Source organism: Protopterus annectens, chromosome 12.part0 (assembly GCF_019279795.1).
Source record: "Protopterus annectens isolate FY-2018-M chromosome 12.part0, PAN1.0, whole genome shotgun sequence".
Taxonomy (NCBI): Eukaryota; Metazoa; Chordata; order Ceratodontiformes; family Protopteridae; genus Protopterus; species Protopterus annectens.
The window spans coordinates 1,118,788,693-1,118,803,863 of NC_056746.1; the positions used below are offsets into that span (position 1 = coordinate 1,118,788,693).

A 15,171-nucleotide genomic window follows, 5' to 3' on the forward strand; every position below is an offset into this window, starting at 1 on the left:
GGGTGTAAAATGTAAATCACATTTTCCATACATTAGTGCGGTCAGGTGAAATACCAAACGTATTTCCTGCAGTGAAATAGTTCACTAATTTACATAGCAGCTTGTTGAGTGCTTGGCTGTCTACTCTTCAACAATTAATCATCTTCAGAACATCTCTTAGTAATTGCTTTTTTGATTGGTGAATCATCTAGCAGCACCTGCAGGCCCCCTATCCACTGGCATCTGTCAAAATTCATTCAATTTCAAAGCATCTGAAGAGTGAGCATTGCCACTTCTCTAATAATACAAAATTGTCAGCAGTACTATGTTAACAGACAAATACTTTAATTCTGAAAACGATACAATCGTGTGTTAGTCACCATATCTGGCACAAGCTACCTTTAACCTTAGTAGTGTTTCATATGTTAATATGTAGTGATTATAGAGTGAAAGAAAAAAGCTTAACATATTTTCATTTTCAATCAGCAAACATGACTAAATGTAGAACTGAAAAATATAACTTAAATGTGAACAAAAATAGTTTTCTACATCACAAATACTACAAAATGAGTGGTATTTTGCTAAAAGGCAGAAAAAATACACCTACCCCACTTCTTGATAAACAAATGTGAATAACCTTGAAACAAAACAGTAGTAGATTGCTATGAACAAGAAAGTGGTTTGTGCAAACATATCAAATAGTAATCTTTTAAAATGTGAATAACTAAAATAAAAATAAAAACAGAATAGTAAAAGTTGCTAAAGTTATTTAGCAGAAAACAACTGACAAAATTAATGCATTTATTTATAGGTTCATAGGTGTATAGGTTCATACTAGGCTATCTGCCCTAGGGCATTTATAAGCCTAGCCAGAATGTGTTTGGCTTTCACCACCCATTTTAAATTTATTTTGCTATGCCCTTTTTCGAGGTTAGTATACTGTGCCTCTGTCTAACAGTGACACAGAAGTGATACCCGGGGTAAACCTACGATCTCCCATCCACTCATCAAGATTCCTTTTGAAGAGAGTCAATGAGGGACTCTGCCTAACCTGGACTGGGATTTTATTCCAGAGTGAAGGGAGCCTCTGGGTTATGAATCTGTCCCTCCAGCATGTCCTATTTATTTCAGTGCTGAGGTTGAAGTCTCTCGAGTGCGTAGCTCGATGGGATTTGGATTTTCTGAGGTGCAGCATGTCCATTAATTCCGGGTTGGACATGGCTTTATACGTCAGGCACAGATCGCCTCTGAACAGGTGGTATGCCACTGAGTAGAGCTGGAGTTTCTTTAACCAGGCAGCATATGGCATCTGTTTGAGCCCTTTGATCCTCTTGGTGAGGTACTTTTGGGGTCTTTCCAGTTGCTGCAGGTGTCTGGTAAGGTACATCCCAAAAGGGGCATTGTACTCAATTATGGGCCTGATGAGGGATGAGTAAAGTGGCACGATGACCTCCCCTGATCTAGATGTGAATCCCTTCATGATTAGGTGGGCTATATAAAATGTTTTTCTAACCACTTTGGCCACGTGGTTGTCAAATGAGAGATTGCTATCAACTTGGGTCCCCAGGTCCCTAATTACTTATTCTGTACTTAATGGATTACCACCTATGTGGTAATTTGTGGGCACTTTGTTTTTGTCAAAGGGGATGACTATACACTTTTTGGCATTTAGCTTGAGGCCATGGATCTGGCACCAGTTGTCTGTTTCTATGAGGCCCTTTTGGAGGATGCTTGTGTCGGCTGGAGAGTCGATTATGGTGCCCAGTTTGCAGTCATCTGTGAACATGGTCAGCCACAGTCCTTCCGTGTTAGCCTGTACCTCCGAGAAATATATACCAAACAAGAGAGGTCCCAGGCCTGAGCCTTGTGGGACACCACTTGTAACTGGTTTGGAGTCTGACATGGCTCCAGCAATTCTAACCATGTGGGTTCTGTCCTTGAGCCAGTTTGCAATCCATCTAGTGACATGCGGGTTTATATTTAAGCTGGTGAGCTTATCTATAATGCCCGAGTGGGGTATTGTATCGAAGGCTTTTGCACGGTCCAGGTAGGCTGTGTGGACCACCTTCCCCTCGTCAATGGCCTTGGTGACTGTTTCAAAGAAATCAACCAGGTTTAAGAGGCAGGATCTGTCCTTAACAAAGCCGAACTGGGTAGGATCCAGTGTCTGTAGGTCCCCAATATCTTTATTTATGAGGTCCATGATGATCCTTTCCATAGCTTTGCAGACCAAGCTAGTCAGGCTTATGGGGTGATAGTTTCCAGGATCCGTTGAGGCACCACCTTTATGGAGAGGGACCACTGTTGCTGTACGCCACTCTTTGGGCACATATCCTGTAGTAAAGCTGAGATTGAACAGGAGTTTTATGTTTGGGTTTAGCTCTTCTTGGAGTTCATGTAGGACGCAGCCCAGGACACCGTCTGGTCCCATTGATGCTGTGTTTTTTGCTTGGAGAGGGCGGCTCTTACCTGAGCATCTGAGATGTCAGGGGGGCAGCACTCTGCTGGGATAGATATTTGCCCTTTTGGTGTGGTGCGGAGGGGGAAGTTTGCGCTGAACCTGTCAGCTAGGATGTTGGCAATGTCTGTGGGTTCAGTGTATTTTTTGTCATTTTGGACTAATTCTGAGCATATCTGGGAATTACTACCCAGGTTCCTAACATAACTAAAGAAAGCCTTGTGATTATCCTTAGTGTCCTGTGCAATTTTTCTCTCGAAGCTGGCCTTAGACAATTTTATGAGTGCCCGTAGTTTTTTGCTAATACTGATCAGTGATGCCTTCCCTTTTTGGGATTTTGCTCTATCATTTAGTAGCTTCCTCCTTCTATTGTATAGTTTGTTTATGGCTGGGGTCCACCAGACAGGACGTCTGCCTTTGGAGGATTGGGTCTTGGTTTTATTTGGGATCGCATGATCCATGCATTCCTGAAGGTGTTTGTAGAATGCGTTTATAAAGGATTCTGCGGTCTGGGCCATATTTTCCACAGGCCCAGGGGCTTTGAAGGATTCCACCTCAGTTTTGAGGAGTGTGAAATTTGCTTTAGAGAAGTTTTTCACTGTGGTTTTCTGGGCAGGGGGTGGGGTCGGGATGTGAATATCCAGTGAGATTAGTTTATGGTCTGATCTTACCAGTGAGGGATACACTTCTGGTCTGGAGCATAGAGTCCCCATGTTGGTGATGATCAGGTCCAGTATGTTTTCCCCTCTTGTGGGAGTGGTAACAAGTTGTTCCATAGCATTTGAGTTTATAAATTCTAGGAACCTTTGTGCTAGGGTGTTGGAGCTAGAGTAATGCTCCCAGTCTATGTTTGGGTAGTTGAAGTCACCCATTATAATGGTGTTTGGAGAGATCTTCATATTTTCCAGTGTTCTCAGAAAGGCCGAGTGGGGTTCCTGGGTTTGGGAGGGTGGTCTGTAGCAGGCTATAAACTGGAAGGCAGTTTTACCCACTGTTAGTTGCACATGGATAGTCTCTGATGCTTCATGCTTTGCCACCAACCTGGAGGTGTGGGTATCTTTGATGAATATCGATACTCCCCCTCCTTTTGTGGTTCGGTCCAAGTTTTGGGGCCAAAAAGCATGGTATGAGGTATAACCTGGTAGTGCTGGGGTGCTCTCGGGAGCCCTGAACCAGGTATCTGTTACTGCACAGATATCGATGTTCTCCATGCTAAGGAGAGTTTTGAGTGCATTCATCTTGAGGTTTAGACTTCTGGCATTGAGTAGCATTACTCTTAGTTTCTTATCCCTTGTGATACCTATGGAGGTGGGTTTGTCTTTTGAGCCTTGCCTGAAAAAGGCACTATGGGGGTAGCAAGAGCCTTTGCCAATATCCGAAAGCCCAGGGGTGACAGGTGCAAGCCGTCCCTAGCGAAGCATTGTGGCTTGTCGAGCATATCATCCCAAGCTGACAGGCATTGGATCCCCTTTGAATGACACCAGTACTTAAGCCAATTGTTAAAATTGATCATCTTGTCTTCATATTGTGGCATCATTCTTGGTGAGGGTAAGATGCTACTCAAGGTCAGGGTCATACCGGCCTGGGCTACATGCTCAGAGAGCTCCTTTATGTCTCTTTTCATGTAGTCCAGGGAAGTACGTCTCAGGTCATTCACACCAGCATGGACAATGACTGAGTCATATTTGTACTTGCCTTGGAGTGACCTGAGTGCTTGTGTTATGTGGCGGATCCTAGCGCCCGACAGGCTGCTCACCGTGACCCTCTCCTTGTTCAGCCTGGTGAGCGGGACGTCAGTGTGCCTGATGATAGAGTCACCTATTACAAGTGTATCAGGTGTGTTGTTTAGTCTTAAGGGCTGTGACTGTTCGGCACACTGGCTTTGTGAGATATGTGTTGCATGTGTTTTATTTTGGGGTAGCGGTTGCTTGGGTGTCTGCTTTGGAGGTCTCTGCTGCTTAGGCAGATCTTTATTTAGAGCCTCCAGGTATGTTTTTGTGTGATTATGTGTTTGGTTTGCTGTCGTGGTAGGTCTATGTGAGACTGGAATTGTAGTGAGTGTGGTTTCCTTCTCCTCCTGACTGGTTATGCCAGTACTGAGTTGAGAGAGCTTAGCCTCCAGTTTGGCTATATGGTTGCATCTCTCACATGTGTTGGAATTTGTTGGGAGGAGGAGAGGGTTGACTGTGTACATGAGGCAGTTGTAACATTGCCTCAAGATTCCCAGATTCACCAACTGGACCGGAGAGGAGATTGACAACTGACCTTTGGACATGCTAGAATAATATTGGGAATTCCTTAATAATTGAAAACAAGGGCCAGTGGGGAGTGAGGGTGTAGTGCTTTTAATTTTTAGTGCTGACTTATATAATTGCTTTAGCGAGCAAGTGCCAGGTAACTTAAGTGCAATGTGTTACAGGTAACTTAAATGCAAAAATGACAAACAGTAACTTTCTTTCAAGTGAAACAAGGAAATAAGTACAGTAAGCAATGCAGATATCACTAGTGATCCACAGAAGCACTGAGAAGCCGCGTATTGGGTGGAATTAGCGTTCCAGGGAAATAACAAGCAAATAAACAACAAGCATATAAACAAAGCTAGATTCAGCAGGCCTGGATCTAGTCTATGCTACAGTAAACAAGGTGTACCAATTTCAGTAAGATACAGTTCAAATATTCAGGCACTATAAACCTTTAACCAGAAATTCCCAGCTCAGAAGGGCAGAGTCCAGCCTCTTCTCCCACAAGATTGCAGACCACGAACCTTCTTAATGTAAAATAACTGGCCTGAAGCCCAAGTGCTTAAACCAGAACTAATATACTTTAAGAATAACAGACACTGGGCTCTCAATCAGCAGTTCCCAACTTAGAAGGATGAAAGCTACCTGTCCTGCCACCACAGTGCATGCCACAAACCTTCCTAATGTAAAACAACTGGTCTGAAGCCCAAGTGCTTAATCCAAAAGACTTAGAATGATAGCTACACAAGTTACTACCAAGTAGTAATAAATACAATTGAATACTTTAGAGAATGCCTGGATTAGTGCTCAAGTTACACAAACAAAGCTAGATCCAGCAGGCCTGAATCCAGTCTATGCCACAGCAAACAAGGCGCACCAACTTCAGTAAGAAGCAGTTCAGATATGCATGCACTATAAGCCTTTAACCAGAAATTCCCAGCTCAGAAGGGCAGAGTCCAGCCTCTCCTCCCACAAGAGTGCAGACCACGAACCCTCTTAATGTAAAATAACTGGCCTGAAAGCCCAAGTGCTTAAACCAGAATTAATACACTTTTAGAATAACAGACACTGAGCCCTCAATCAGCAGTTCCCAACCTAGAAGGATGTAAGCTACCTGTTCTGCCACTACAGTGCAGACCACAAACCCTCTCAGTGCAAAACAACTGGTCCGAAGCCCAAGTGTTTAAACCAAAAGGCTTAGAATGAGTTACACCAAGCAGTAATAAATACAATTGAGTACTTTTAAGATGATGCAAATGTAAAATAAATATTTTACATATTAGATTTTGTTTTTACTAAAGTGAGTTGCCAAAGAACTTACCTGTATCACATTTCATGCCTATAGCCCACTAATGATGTTTTTTTTTATATTTTTAAAAAATATATCTTTATTTTTTTAAAATACAATATTGTGTAATTTTCTATTTAGACAAACATAAACCTATAGCATTTGCTTCGGGTTTTAAAGGTCCACTCTACACTTATATTATCAGTGCAGAGAGAGAGAATGGGGCACTCTCTGTTAAAGACATAGAACTACATTTTATATCTCATTATTTACATTATGTTTAATTAGGTAAATAACCTGAGGCATTGGTCATCTAACACCACATTATTATGCTGTACCCCAAAAAGTGCACATCCCATAATGTTATCAGGACCTTATCAATGTGGATGGATTTGTGTACCCCTATGATCACTATTTCTATGTAGTCTAAAACTCCCTGTACCTGGTAGGGCTACCCTTGGAATATTTTAATTCATATACCTAAATACTTCATCTCATCATGTCCCAATAAATGTTGGTATTGTTCGACCAATTCATAGGTGGCTGCATAGTTTACTGTTCTAATCTTTGTTTTATCTTCATTAATTTTATATCCTGAAAAGACTTGAAACTGTCTCAAAATGTTCCATAATACCAAAATGTCCTTTTCCGGATTTTTCAAGGACAAAATATTATCATCTGCAAATAAAGCTAACATTTCTTGGCATACCATTTATGTCCTTAAATTTTACAAGTCCCTTATTTTCTTTGCCAGTGGCTCTAAATATAAAACAAATAACAAAGGGGGAAAAGAAGTACATGTGAATCCATCGCTGGACATACGTTTGTGGTAGGGTTACTACCTGTCCCACTTTGTGGGGGAAATTATCCCTGCTAAACAGGGGTCCAGGGAAGTAAATAGTGTGGGAAGAAATAGCCAGGGAATTGTTATGGCTAGGCTTGTATAGGCCCTATGGCTGATAGCTTAGTACCAACCTATGAACCTATAAGAGCACCCCTGCCTTGTTCCTCCCACCTCATTTCTTGCTCCTGACCATTCATACATGTTTCTAGTTAACCCTGTTATTCTGTAAGGAAATGCAAATGCTGCTAATGCCCTACTCATAAAATCCCAGATGACTGTACTGAATGCTTTTTCTGCTTCAAGGTCAACCAGCAATGGTGACATTTTCTTACAGTGTGCCTCCCTCTGGATTATCATCATTCAAGTAATGTTGGCAAATATTTGTCTCTCCTCCACAAAACAGCATTGAGGCATCTATCAATTATGGAAACACCTTTGTCATTCTCTTAGCTAGTATAGACATAAATATGGTTTGAAAGTGAAATTGATCTATATGCAGTTGGGACTGAATGGTCTTTACCTTGTTTAGGTAATGCAGCCACTAAGATGCTGGTACCCCCCCCCCCCCCCACACACACACACACATTTTTAAAACACCATTAAACTAAATCATCCAGATATTTATAACTTCTTTCCCTCCCAACTTCCAAACTTCTTTAGAAATACCATCTGTTCCCAGAGAATTCCTTGTTAATTGGTTACATATTACTATTTTTATCTCATCTCTTCCTATCTTGGCTGTTAAACATTGAGCCTCATTTTCCTCTAACCTTAACATAATTAAGTCTTTCATAAAAATGTCCATTTGTGCTCTTTCTTTGTTTCCACACCTCTCTGCTTTATACAAATATTCATAACCTTTCCAAAATATCTCTTGCTCATAAACTACTGTTGATACTTTATTAAGCATACAGATCTGCCCGTGATGGTAGTAGGTCATATTTAGAGAAGAAAAATCACATTGTTAGCAATTTTTTAGCATGCTGAATGCAGAATGATTAAATGAAATAAGAATGCAGATGATGTCCTGAGAATTTTATTACCAGACTTTACTGATAAAGTAAACAAAGATAAGCAGCAATATATACATTCCAGGAGATCATTTTGGAGTAATTCTAGTAACAGATAAAATGGTATAAAGAATGACTAGAAATGGGGGGGTAGGACGAGACTAGGATAGCAACACTTTTCTTCTGTTCTGCTGCTACATGTGTTCCTGACAGGAAATTTTATTTCTAAATAATCCTAAACAACTCAATTAAGTGAATTGTGATAAACTTTGGTGTCCTAAGGGATTATAAAAAATTCTGAAAATTCAACAATTTTCCTGTTAAAATCTGTGAGAAATTTCTTGACTGTATCCTGCAGCACCATGAGTTATACAAAGGAAGCATCGCAAGACTCTATGTTCAAAACAGAGCTTCAGTCATTACTGACTAATATTCAAGAATTGTCTTTGAAAATAGATAGACTGGACACCAAAACAGATGACTTTAAACTGTTAAAACTAGAAAAACTGTTCCAAGCAAATGGAACATATTAGTGAAGCTCCACAGTTACAGAGAAACCAGACTTCCAGCACTGAGTACTATTTGAATGATATGGAAGGAAGACTAAGTGAAGGAGAGAACAATATTGAATTCCTGTTAAAACAGAGCAACTCTTTACTAGCTAAAATTGATGGCCTTGAGAACAGGTCCTGTAGGAACAACATTCGTATTTTTGGTCTACCAGAAGGAACAGAAGGTAACAATATGATGGATTTCTTGTCTACCTGGCTCCCTAAAACTTTAGATTTGTCTGAAGCTCTCTCTTTTGATATAGAGCGATCACACAGATCTCTAGTTAATCCTGTATCAAAGTTCAGTACTTTCCCAAGGTCCATCATGGTTAAATGTATTTCATCTCAGGATAAAGAACCGGTACTCAAAACTGCCTGGGCTAAGTCACCACTTAAAGCAGAAGGAAATGTTATTCATTTTGATAATGACTATTCAGCAACAGTGATGTCTAAAAGGAAACAATTTCTTCCCCTTATAACAGAACTTAAGAAAAAGCAGATAAACGTACATTTACTGTTCCCAGCCAGGCTGAAAAATTTTCTTTATTTCTTTAAATTCTTTGAAGATCTTGACATTGCATTGTCATATCTACAAGCTAACAAAATGTTTGAGCAAACAAAGGATATGGACTGGTCCATTATATCATTAAAAAGACAAATGGAAATAAGACAAATGAGAAAAAGAAGAAATTAAGGGGAAAATAAAGAGCTTTTCTTTTCCCTTTTCTTTACAAATTTTATTCACAAAGGAAATAAGATGTCAACGATTGTTTTTTTTTCTTTTTATGTGAACAAGCTTAGTTTACTTTTTTACATATCTTTACCAGCAAAACATGAAATGACAATATGCTCAAGTATAACATAAATAGGAATCAGAAAATCAACAAGCAGTCTACTAATGTAAGGTAATCAAATTTCTTTTTTTCCTGTCTTATGCTTGTCTAATTTGCAGATAATTAAGAATAATTTTTAATAAGGCATAACAAAATATTATTAGTTTCCCTTAAATGAAGCATACAGCATTTATACTAGTATCTAAATTATATAGCGTTGAGAGGAGAGAAACAAAAAATTGCAATGACAATTATTGAAACTATTTTACCCAAATTAATAACAGACCTCTGAGTGAAGCATATAAAAATGAATTCTAATATCTTCTAAATATATAACTTCATCTCTTAGATGGAATCTCTTTATTTGGAAATTCTTGCATAGATCTTTCTTCACACCACATAAAACTGAAGCAAAAACAAGTTTGTTGGAGATGTAAACAAGAACTTAAAGTGGATTGGCAATACATTTTTTTACTATACTGTCTTAACGCCTTATTGGAATAGCATTAATCTCTTTTTACAGGCTTGTTTTGAAGATTATTTTTTATCTGAATCACTAATTCTTTTTAACACTTCTATTCCTATATGTGTTAAAAAATGAAATATGACATTTTGTCATCTATACTATCTATAGCAAGAAAGATTATAACTCAGAATTAGAAGAACGAATCAACAGCCTCCTTCAAAGAGTTTAGAAATGTTGCAACTGAAGCCTGTCACCTGGAAATCACTACAATTAAGTCAAGAATAACCAGGGTGACCTCTTGCTACAATGCATGGATAAAACTTAGAGAGCTGCTTGACAAGCAAAAATAACTGCATTTTAGATTTAATGTAATATAACTTGAATGATTTGATGGTTAATGGACACTCCTATAAATAGTTGTTTTTTTTTTCTTTTGTGTGTGAGGTTTAGTTGATTTATTTATTTATTTATTATGTTCACAAATCTCTGACTGCAAATATTGTTGTGATTATTTTACAAATTGAAAATCCAATAAAAACAAAAAAAGAATGATTAGAAATTACAAGGAACCATTGAAAGTACTAAACTTCACAAAAGAATGCTGGCCATATAACATGAATAAGATATTAAAAATGTATTTTAAAAGAAACATTGAATTATTAATGGAAATATTGTTTTCCCTGCCTGGGAAATCAGAATTATTATTTCATGGAAATTAAGAAAAGGAGTCCATTTAACTCTATGCTGGAAATCATGCCTAGTATTGTGAAAATGAAGAACCTGGCATAGACATTTGTGTAATGGCCACAGTTAGATAATGTGATTAAGCACATGTATTAAGAATATTTACATATCAGCTGAAGAAGAACATGCCTTGACAAGCATCATTACATCCTTAGAAATTTCAAGGAGGATGCTGCAAAAGACTGCAACTGATTTTGTAGGTTTTTTTTCACTAACAGTTTTCTCATGATTGTAGTGGATGAATATTTAAAATGTTAGCAGTGTTTTGTATATATTGGATTAAATGAAAGCTATAATAAGTAGAAACAATTATTTTCTGCTTATGAGTTACCAGAATATATATCTATAGATAATGGTATCTAGTTTCAGCAGAATTTGGTCATTTTATTAAGTAAACTGAAATAATCCCTTCCTATAGTACACAAAGTCATCTTGCTACCTATGATTAACAGAAGGGTATGTCCAAGGCTGGAATAAAAAACAATGTCAAATACAGTGGTAGATGTGGAAGGTTAAGTTTTTTTGTTTTAATACTATTATTACTGTTACTGTACAGGAAAAATCTGTCTGTATTATAGGCCACTCACTGACTAAATTACAGTAAAGGACACACATAACTGGACTACAGTTTGCTCACTTGCAGAGTTAACGTACAGTATTACAATTAACTATACTAAAGGTCAGCCACCCTTACAGTTACAATACAGGACTATACATAGCTCTACTATAGGTCGGTTACTTTGCAGAGTTAAAGTACAGGACCACACATGTCTCTACTATAGGTCATTCCTCTATAGAGCTATTGTACAGGACCATATTTGTCTGTGTTAAAAGTCAGTCATCTACAAAGTTGCAGTACATTTACCTACCTTAAGAACACACTTAAGCAAAGTAGTAAAGAGCTTAAGGGAGCCATTAGAAAGCTTGAAGCTGAATATGAAGTTAAAACAGTCACTAAAAAACAAAAATAATCAAATCTTCCTTTAACTATGCCAGGAAGTTAAGAACCAGTATCGAACAATGTTTGGAGCTAGTCCCCAATAACACTGCTCATCCTGAAACAAAGGAAATAGCTAATATCCTAGCTGACAAATTTAGTGCAAATTTTACTCCACCTATAGTTATTGCTATTCAGTGAATTCCACAGTCACTGCCACTCCCTTTAATTTCTGTGGATCAAATCCTGTCAGCCCTCTCAAAAGTGAAGAACGCCTCATCCTTGGGCCCAAGTAAAATAACATGTTGTCTGATTATCAGTGCCAAATATGCCATATCTGAACCCCTACTTAATCCCTTTAATCAAAGCATCTCAAGTGGTTAGTTTACTGCAGCCTTAAAAATAGTAATGCTGTTGCACACAGGTGACCCAACAGACACTGGTAACCATAGAACCATTAGTTTCACTAGCCTCATTTGTAAAGTTATGGAATGTACTATCTCATACCTCATTAATTTAAACATTGAAAATCTGTTAAGCCTGAACCCTCGGCTGTTTCAAAGGAAGAACCTGTTTTTTAACCTCATTAATTTCTTTGAAAAAGTCACAGAAACAGTGTATAGTGGTTATGCAGTACTTAAAACTTGTTAGGAGCTGGCGAAGGGCTTTCACACTATTCACCATGCAGGCATTATTGACAAACTTGTAGATCTGAATATAAATCCTTATGCTGTGTGCCAGATAGCTAATTGGTTGTTTGATGGACTCTATATAGTGAAAGTCACAGGTACCGATTTTAAATGCAAAAAATGTTACCAGTGGTGTACAGCAGGGCTCAGTACTGGGTCTTCTCTTATTTGGCATCTGTTTTACAGACATGCAACCCAACACTCAGGGACAACAGTTATCTAAGTATGCAGATAACTCTAAATTGAGAATTTTCTTTTGCTCTTCCTCTGGCTCACAATTGCTCCAATGTGCATAAGACCATGTTAACAACTGATGCAAGGACATTGGTCTCAAATTAAATGTTAAAAATGTACTATGGTTAATTTCTGTAGAAAAAAACAGGTTCCCATTTAATATACAGGCAACACACCCCTCCAATTAGACACTGTTGCAGGATATCTAAGCAGTCTTGTTAATAATGCCTTATCTTTTGACCACCATGACTCCTTAGTAGTTAGGAAAGCCTTCTGTCTGGTTCATCTAATTTTTAAGTCATCTCATCTAGATCCAAGGAAGTTTTAATTCCACCTTACTAGTATCTCACCAGACCCATTATTGAATAAAATACCCATTTTTGGAATGTATTTATTAAAAACATATCACTCAACTTGAGAGATTACAGAAGTTCCTAACTAAAAAATCTAAGTAAGACAGACTCTCAGCACTCTCTCTATACTCAGCATCTCATAATATACTATGTGGGGGACCTATGACTAGTCTTTCATGCCATGAAAGTTCTGGTAGCATTTGACTTTCGATTTATTGAGAAGCAATGCTTCCTCAAATCTCAGCTTAAAGGAACTAAACTTTCAACAACAAATAAATAAGACATGTTAACATGACAAAGTCATATTCAAACATATATCCTACCTATGCAACCAACTTCCACTATATTTTAAGCAAAGTAGCACTCTTGCTACCTTCAAGGAAAACCTGGATAATTGGACTTAATAAACAGAATTACAGTACAGGCAATACCTGTCTGTATTACAGACCAGGCACCTTAGGAGTCACAGCACAGGACCACATGTGTTTGTACTACAGGTCAGTCACCTACAGAGTTACAGTACAGGACCATACCTTCCTATTCTACATGTAAGTCAGCAGAGTTTACAGAACAGGACTGCAGTTAACAATATTACAGGTCAGTAACTTGCAAAATTAGAGTCCAGGACCACACCTGCATGTGCTACACGTCAGTCATCTAAGGAGTCACAGTACAGGTCCACACTTGCATGCACTACAGGTCAGTCAACTACAGAATTACAGTACAGGACTATATCTGCCTGTATTATAGGTCAGTCATGTACAACGTTATGGCACAGGACCACAACTGCCTGTGCTACAAGTTAGCCACCTACAGAGGTATTCTTTAAATAGGTATATTAGAACAATGCATTGCCTAATCATACGTGTTATTGTGAGAAACAACCATAACTACAGCAATATTAGCACTGTAAGCCTGTAAAGAAAGACCTCTGCATGAATCAGATTCAGTGTACCACCAAGCTATGACAGGATAAGAACCCATGTAGATGCCTAGTGTGATTGCTGAACATACAGGCCCAATCACATCCTAAAGGCAACGTGATCAACTGAGGGCCAGTGGAACTGTGCTCACAACCTTGAAGAAACTGATTTAAATGAAAAAAAAAAGAAGACTGTGTCAGAGAAATATACAGACTAATAAAAATTAATTAGACACTTCACAGGAGTATACAATGCAAATTTGTGAGTCAGAAGTTTAAGAGACACTTCATCCAATGCCAAAGCTGAGATATTTGCAGAAGGTGAGAAAGCCATCACAGCAACAGACCTTTAGATGTGATGTATTCATCCTATGACTTTTGCCTATCTCATATCAAAGGAGTAAAAATAGTATATTTAGTCTGAGTAGCATATACTTATGTCTTTAAAACTGAAATGGAGTAATCTGGTACACTGACCTTTACTATTCACTACAGTGAAAGTACGCAGCATCCATTAATACAAACCAGATTGTAATATAACGGTTTTATATGACTTCATCGAGTTTTAAGAAACTCACAACTCATATGCTCAAGACCATATGACTGAGTTTCCAAAACTTCAAAATAGAAGGAAAAAAAAAAACAATCTGTGTTTTGCAGGGGAGCAAACCCCTATACACTCCCTTGCCCCCTTTAAATTATATATACCAACTCTGAGATCACATGATAGTGGGGAAAAAGGGTAAATTCCCCTTTGAATCAGTTCTATGTAGATTGTGGTACAGTGGGAATCGGGGAATTTATCCTTTTCTGCACTGTAGTGCGATCTCACAGTTTGTTTATATAATTTACAGGGAGTGTTGGGGATGCAGCCCAGCCCACATGGGGGAACAGAGGAGCGTGCTCCCACCCCCTTCAAAAACATAGATTTTTTTTTCAAGTTTTCAGAAACTCAATCATATGGTCTCAACCATATGAATTTCAAGTTTCTGAAAATTCAATGAAGTCGTGTAAACCCAGTATAACATATACTCCTATGACTGTGCCATTCCGATAATAAAATGCACTTAAACAGTATGCATGATCTACATGGTCTACTTATGTGCTTTTTCTTAATATAGTACACCTATAGTCACTTATGTAGTGGCCTTGTTGCAGATTTGAAAGGAGGGGCATTCTCATATGAAAATATTTACCTTTCAGAAAATCAGTAGCTGTATTGCAATTCTTTGCCCCCTCTGCTAAACAGTCACAGTGTTGGTTTTTACAGTCATTGGCATTGTAGATGAAAATGGGTAGTTCTGTTTTTTTTTTTTTCTGCCGCCAGAATGTAATATATGTGAAACAATGAGCATTAACAAACAGTTCAGATTGGGTGTTATACACCAACAAGCAGTATATCTTGCATGTAGTTCCCATTCCTTACCATTGCACTCACTACTCTGCTGACATAGATTGGGTCACCCCGTCGTGCACAGTCCTTGCTGGGACTTTTTAGGTACTTTGGGTTCAAATCTAGCAACTTAAGGCAGATGTCCACAACATCTTCTTGAAACTATCAAAGGGAAGAGGAAAAGAGAACTTACAGTGAATATCTAGTTAAACGAAGACATGCATTTTATT

General features: G+C 38.3%; 1 protein-coding gene across 1 annotated transcript in view; it reads right to left on the reverse strand.

Moving 5' to 3' along the window:
- TGM5 (transglutaminase 5) overlaps positions 1–15,171 on the reverse strand; it is a 302,343-nt gene that overhangs the window by 242,176 nt on the left and 44,996 nt on the right. Inside the window, exon 5 of the mRNA XM_044090126.1 lies at positions 14,975–15,103. Coding sequence (XP_043946061.1) covers positions 14,975–15,103 — 129 coding nt within the window. The remainder of the gene's footprint in view (positions 1–14,974; positions 15,104–15,171) is intronic.